At 35.3% G+C, this 6690-nt stretch overlaps 1 protein-coding gene across 1 annotated transcript; it reads left to right on the top strand.

The window, feature by feature from the left end:
- The first annotated feature begins 3071 nt into the window (after positions 1-3071).
- On the top strand, positions 3072-4831 carry LOC124836680 (UDP-glycosyltransferase 90A1-like). Its single transcript, XM_047311856.2, has one exon. The coding sequence runs from the start codon at positions 3212-3214 to the stop codon at positions 4619-4621; it is 1410 nt and encodes a 469-aa protein (XP_047167812.1). The 5' UTR covers positions 3072-3211; the 3' UTR covers positions 4622-4831.
- Positions 4832-6690: the final 1859 nt, after the last annotated feature.

Here is a 6690-nt window from a genome sequence, read left to right as displayed (position 1 = left end):
AAACTCCAAAGACAATTCAAAATAAATAAAAATTAACATACAAATCAAATGTAATAAGAAAGCAAACCCAAAAAACAAAGAAATAAGTTTATAATATTGATAATTTTTGTATCACTTATCCATTTATAAGATTAGAGTCTTCAATGAATAAATTTATAATATTTTACACTTTTGAAACATCTTTTTCTTTATTTTCATTTAGAACACAATAAAAAAAATGTTAACTAATAATATTAAAATACAAAATAATAAACAATTAAATTAAACTAAATGGGTCGGTGAGCCAACCCGACACCACTGGTTCAACCCGGGTGAGGCGGTTTGAAAATTAATCCATATAAAAAAAAGTTATTTTTTCAAACCCAATTCGACCTGAACCCGTGGTGGGTCGGATTGGCCCACGGGTTCTAATCCATTTTCACAACACTAATATTACCAATCCTCACATATAATTGGCCCATCGTTAACTTAAGTAGCATTTAATGTTAATTTCATCTCACCAGTAGATAAATAAAAACCAACATAGGAATCTCACCTGAATGTATACATAAACACCAGTTATAGGACGAGAAGAGTTCCTCTACTCAAATACTCATAGAATTTCCATTCAAAACTCTATACTAAGTTAGCCACATAGAACTCCAAAATGAAGCATAATAATTGGAAAAATGTTGGAGGTGAAGTGGAATACAAACATCTCTAAATTATATGGGTTTGGATAAGAGCAATGTGGTTGGGTTGCTTTGGTATCCAAAATTCAAAGAAATAATTGTGTTTTGGTGTAGGTCAAGGATTAACTTTTTTTTTCATCTTTTATTAAAGAGAATTTTATTTTAAGCATCACCTAGTTAACTCACGATCTTATTACAGTTTTCAAGCTACTCAGCAACAAAACTTATCTCAGTCAACCTCGTGTCCTCTCCCTCACCATTCCTTTTCAATAACATCCCATAAAAACAAATTCAATCCTAACCAAATCATACTTTAAAGCTTAAGTTTCTCTCTTCAAATTGGAACAAAGGAGGGTCAATTAACAAAAGGAGGGTCAATTAACAACAAACACAAAAAAAAAACATAAAAGAAAGCTAACTGCAAACTTCTACTTCTCTTTGCGTTCATTTATCAATCACTACAAAAATTCTTGAAATTACCAATGGAATTTTACAAACTAAGAAAAAATATCGGTGAATGTAAAACTACTAACAAATTTATTATGTCAATCAAATTCGTTTGTAAATTTGTCGGTAACACACAATTCATTTACCTACAATTTTTTCTATCAATAAAATTTCTCGATAATTATAAATCTTAAAATTCGTTGAATTTAAAATGTTTGTCATCAACAGATTTGTATGTTAGTATAGTCATCAATAAAAAGAACGAGAAATTTCCCGCCTAAATAGCCCAAACCCAATTTTACGTAAAAGGAAGTGTCCTTTTTCTTCATCTCTAAACATAAAAGAGCTTTCTTCATCTTCTCCCATTCGCAATCTACCGCTATTGGAACCTAGGGCCTCGTTGTCGCTGGCCCCACCATTAAGTAAGCTCATAACATTGGAGATTAGACATGCCACCAACATCATCGATGTTGACTCAGTTCCAATATCGAATCTCTCAAGGCTTTAACCGCGAGTTGCAGAATTTGGTTTTCAATCTCAAGCTATTTTCCTTGCTTGAAATGATTCTCCTAGATGAAAAGTGTGCAGACTGAGTTCACGAGCAGATTGGTCTTGTGCTTATTGATCAGGTCCATTAGATTCCCTCTAGTAGACGAGATCAAATCAAATTGCGAGATTCCAAAGGTGATAGTGTTTTTGAATTCATGCGATCTGTAATTGCAGGTGTTGGCATTAGAGTGCATGTTAGAGACTTGCCAAGCACAATGTATTCCATTTAAGCTCAATCATAATTATTTTAAGGTCGACCCTACCATTTTTAAGCCCAGCCTTACCAATTTTACTCTCGGCACTACCAATTTTAAGCTCAACTCTATGATATTGTTATTTTGGTGATTTTTGTTCGCAATTAACATAGCAATGTTTTAGACGCCCTTTTGCAAGTTTTGTGAAAAGGTTTGCGGTGTAGTTAGATGTTGGGAAAGGGTTGCAATAGAGAGAAGAAGGCTTTTAAAAGGGAGATTCTTGTGAGAGTTAAAGAAGTATTTCTTTTATTTGCTGATGTTACCAACATTGTTGTTGAAATTTTGTGGAGTTCTTCACCATAAACTATTTTTTGAAAACACGATGTTGAGTGAATAGTAAAGTTCTTTTTCTCAGTTTTTAAATATTTTGTTTATATTATGAACTCATAAATAATTTCATATTAACAACTCATTTATGATTGAGTTGAGTTTATTAGTTGTATGTTTATTTAGTGGAGGAACTTAGTTGTGGATGAATTCACAGTTCAACAAGATGAACTCGATAGCTCATCAATCTAAGCTTGTAGCTCATACCTAAGTGATGTTATTATTGATAAATATAATTCATCGATAATTAACAACAAATATATTTATCGATAATTAATAAATATATCTCTAAGTAGTTATTAAGGATGATATGTGTTGGTAAATCTTATAAATAACATTATTATTTGATGAATTTTTATAATTTTCTATAAAAAAAAATTGATTGGTAAATCTATCATTTTTTACAGTGAATGACAAATGGAATTTGATTCGAGACATAACAAGACACATGTCCCTCAAAGAGAGCATATAAAATTGGAAGCAGCAAGGGAGCATATTCTTCTCGGACTTTTCTTTACAAAAGAACCAAAAACGATACAATAAAAGACATAGTATTCTTTAAAATTCAATTTTTGTAATATTTTTTTTTTCAAAATCCATATATAAATTTTATATGAAAGATATGTTTTAATTTATACATGGATTTTAAAAAAACAGTTTGTTGTTAAATCATGCAAAATCTGTGAGTAACAAGGGTTTATGGGTAAAAAAATGTATGTAAATTTTATATTAAATCTTAATTTATCTACCAAATAGATATTTTAGACTTGAAATGACATCACAAAGAAAGACAAAGTTCCATTATTCCTCCCTAAATTCACATATTAATAAACAGGAATAATAGATAGCCTATAAATGAAAATGTAGCTAATACAATACGTCCCATGCCCAGTGACTTCTGTCCCCGACACATCACCGAATAAGCTTGTGACAAGTTACAGAGAAGGTTAGGCTGAAAAAGGAATGGGTCTAATTCCTTCCGATGGCACACGTTCCCACGTTCTTCTCTTCCCGTTCATGTCAAAAGGGCACACCATACCCCTTCTCCACTTCGCCCAACTCCTCCTCCGTCGTTCCATATCTGTCACCGTCGTCACCACCCCCGCCAACCACCCTTTCATCACGGAGTTCCTAGAGGGAACCACCGCCTCCGTGGTCACGCTGTCGTTCCCCACCGTCACAAACATCCCCGTTGGAGTTGAGAGCACAGACAGGCTTCCCTCCATTTCACTCTTCTACGAGTTCGCCACTGCCACTTCAGCGATACAACCTCAGTTCGAACAACTCCTCCAGACACTTCCACCTGTAAACTTCATGGTCACCGACGGCTTCCTCTGGTGGACTCTAGACTCGGCCACTATGTTCGGAATCCCCCGGTTTGTCTACTACGGCATGAGCTGCTACAGTTCAAGCGTTTCCATTGAAGCAATGACAAAGGGGATTCTTAACGGCTCCCAACCGGACAACGAGTTAGTTGCGTTGACTCAGTTCCCGTGGATCAGAGTCTGCAAAGAAGACTTTGACCCTTCCTTCAGAAACCCTAACCCCAATGATGTTGCACACAAGTTCAACATGAATTCAATATCATCCACACATCGAAGTCATGGCATGTTGGTTAACAGCTTCTACGAGCTTGAGTCTACCTTTGTTGATTACTTGAAAGCGGGGTCTTCTCCTAAAGGTTGGTGCGTTGGCCCTCTTTGTTTGGCTGAATGGACGCCGAAGGTTTACCCCGATGAAGGTCTGAAACCCAGGTGGGTGACGTGGTTGGACCAGAAGCTTGAAGAAAAGCGCCATGTTCTGTACGTGGCGTTTGGGTCGCAAGCTGAGATTTCAGTTGAGCAACTGGGAGAGATAGCATTGGGGTTGGAAGAATCGGAGGTGAGTTTCCTGTGGGTGATGAGGAAAGGGGAGTGGGGTGTTCCCGATGGGTTTGAAAAAAGAGTGAAGGGTAGAGGGATGGTGGTGAGAGAGTGGGTGGATCAGAGAGAGATTCTGATGCATGGGAGTGTGGAAGGGTTTGTGAGCCACTGTGGGTGGAACTCGGTGCTGGAGAGCGTGTGCGCTGGGGTTCCTATTTTGGCGTGGCCAATGATGGCAGAGCAGTATTTGAATGCGAGAATGGTGGAAGAGGAGGTGAAGGTGGGGCTGAGGGTGGAAACGTGTGATGGATCAGTGAGAGGGTTTGTGAAAAGGGAAGGGCTAAAGAAGACGGTGATGGAGATGATGGAAGGGGACAAGGGGAGAAAAGCAAGACAGAAAGTCAGGGAATTGGCTGAGAAGGCAAAATTCGCTACGCAAGAGGGTGGTTCATCGTGGTCAACATTGGAGTCACTGCTGACCGAGGGATGTGATTCTCGCGATAAAGCGTGATTTTATTTCAAACGAATTTAACAACTTTTTTTTTACAACTGTTTTTTAGGTCCGTTTCAAATAGTATTTTAAAATAAATTCAAGTCAATAAAATATAATAACACATAACTTATTGTGAAAAAATTGTTATAAAAAATTGTTTATCAAAATCATAAATATAATTAGTGTTTGCTTGTTTTGTCCAATATATATAATCGTGTTTATGCTGCATCAATTACTATTATTTAGTTGTCTTAAATTGTTATTTGTGTATTCCGTAATTAAATAAAGAATAACATATATAAATTGTGGAGCTGGGTTGGACATCTACGGTAGCACAACAGCTTTCGCCAACTTCAACTATGGTGGTCGTATCCAGTGCAACGGGGCAGGTGTTGCTATTCTCCCTTCCATGGTGCAAGTGGAGGGCTATTACAGAAACGGCGACTCCGTCTACTACTTTTTGAACCTCATGGATGGTTTCGATGTATTTTGTACTGTCCAAGACATCCTTTCTCTACATCGACGTGCCACGCTAAGGGTCGATGGATTTGAGATTGGTTCTCTTATGTGTTGTACCTACTCCTCGAAGATATCATAAAGACAATCACATATATACCAAACCAAATCAAACTCCAGACTTAGAATTTATTTTTCTATCTGATCTAATAGTTATATTAAACAACACAGTTTATTAAATTTCTTCGTTTTAGAACAACCAAAACTATCCATTTATCATAACTAATTTCAGTACTTTATGATTATTATTTATATGAAGTATATCACTGTGTTATTATTGATTATTATATGAAGTATATCACTATGTTATTACAAAGAATAACAAAATAAATGATAAAAGAGCATAAAAAAATCAAATTCCTGCTATTGTTTATTATTTATTCACTTGTTTTCTCGCAAAATGTTACATGGGAACACCTTTAAACTACTACATCTATTCAATACATAGAAAAGGTTAATATTGTTACTCTTTATTTATTTTTTTTTTGAATTATTTTATATTTTAGAAAAATATTATTAAAAAATGTACTTCAACTAAAACTAAAATTAACCTATAATATATAAATAAATATAAATATATTTTTATAAATTAAATTTATAAGATTAAATTTTACTTAAAAATATATATTTTAACTAATATAGTTTTAAAATATTAAGCAAATGTCGGGTGAAAATTGAAGTGTTCGTGTATCATATAGTTGTTTTCCTTTCTGACAAAGGTTACGTAAATGACACCCATGCATTAAAATGAGCTGCATATAACAATGCATTTTTAGTAGACATTCATTAATATTAATTACATGATGGTTTTTACTTTAAAATATGAAATGATTTCAAATAAATAACTATGAAATTAATATATTAAATATTTTAAGAGTAACATAATGAAAGGAGTAGAATAAGAAGGATAAAAATATAAGAACGACAATGATATTTTGATTCTTCTTTTTAATAATTATTGGTATTGATTCTTCTTTTTAATAATAATTGGTCACACAGATCACACTTTATCTACGTAATTTGGGAGTGTTTCTTTCTACACCTCACTAGACTCACCATGCACCTCTCAATCATTTTGTAATTTCAACTGCCTGTCAGTGTTAGTGAGAATATTTTGATTTTATAAAAAAGTTAACTCATCCTCAAAGTTTCTGCGCATCTTACATTTGAAACCTACACTTCCTTTCTGAAAGGTTGAACTCTTTCTTTTCTCTCCTCTCTGGTGCTCCACCCCTCCGTGCTCTTCCTTCCCCCTCCTCCCTCTTTTGTTCATTGTTTTGTGTTGTTGTATGATAGAATATATGTTTGTGCTTGATTTCTGGTTTATATGCGCTTGAGCATGGTTTTTGTGCTCGATCTAAACTGGACATTGGAACTGGGAGGAGTTGTAGGCATAACTGCACTTGGAATTGCGGTTAATGCCCACCACACTTGGATGTGCTGATAAGGTGGCACCGCAGTTGGATCTGCGCCTGATGACCGTAGTTGGACCTACGGTTGGGTTGCATGGCCAATGCACTTGGAAGTGCGATGTGAGTGGTCCGTAGTTGGATCTGCGGCTTTCGTTGCTG

This window comes from Vigna umbellata, chromosome 5 (genome assembly GCF_029865625.1).
Source record: "Vigna umbellata cultivar VRB3 chromosome 5, Vumbellata_1.0, whole genome shotgun sequence".
In the NCBI taxonomy this organism is placed as follows: Eukaryota; Viridiplantae; Streptophyta; class Magnoliopsida; order Fabales; family Fabaceae; genus Vigna; species Vigna umbellata.
Note: the sequence above shows the minus strand (reverse complement) of the source record. Positions and strands in the feature narration are given on the sequence as shown.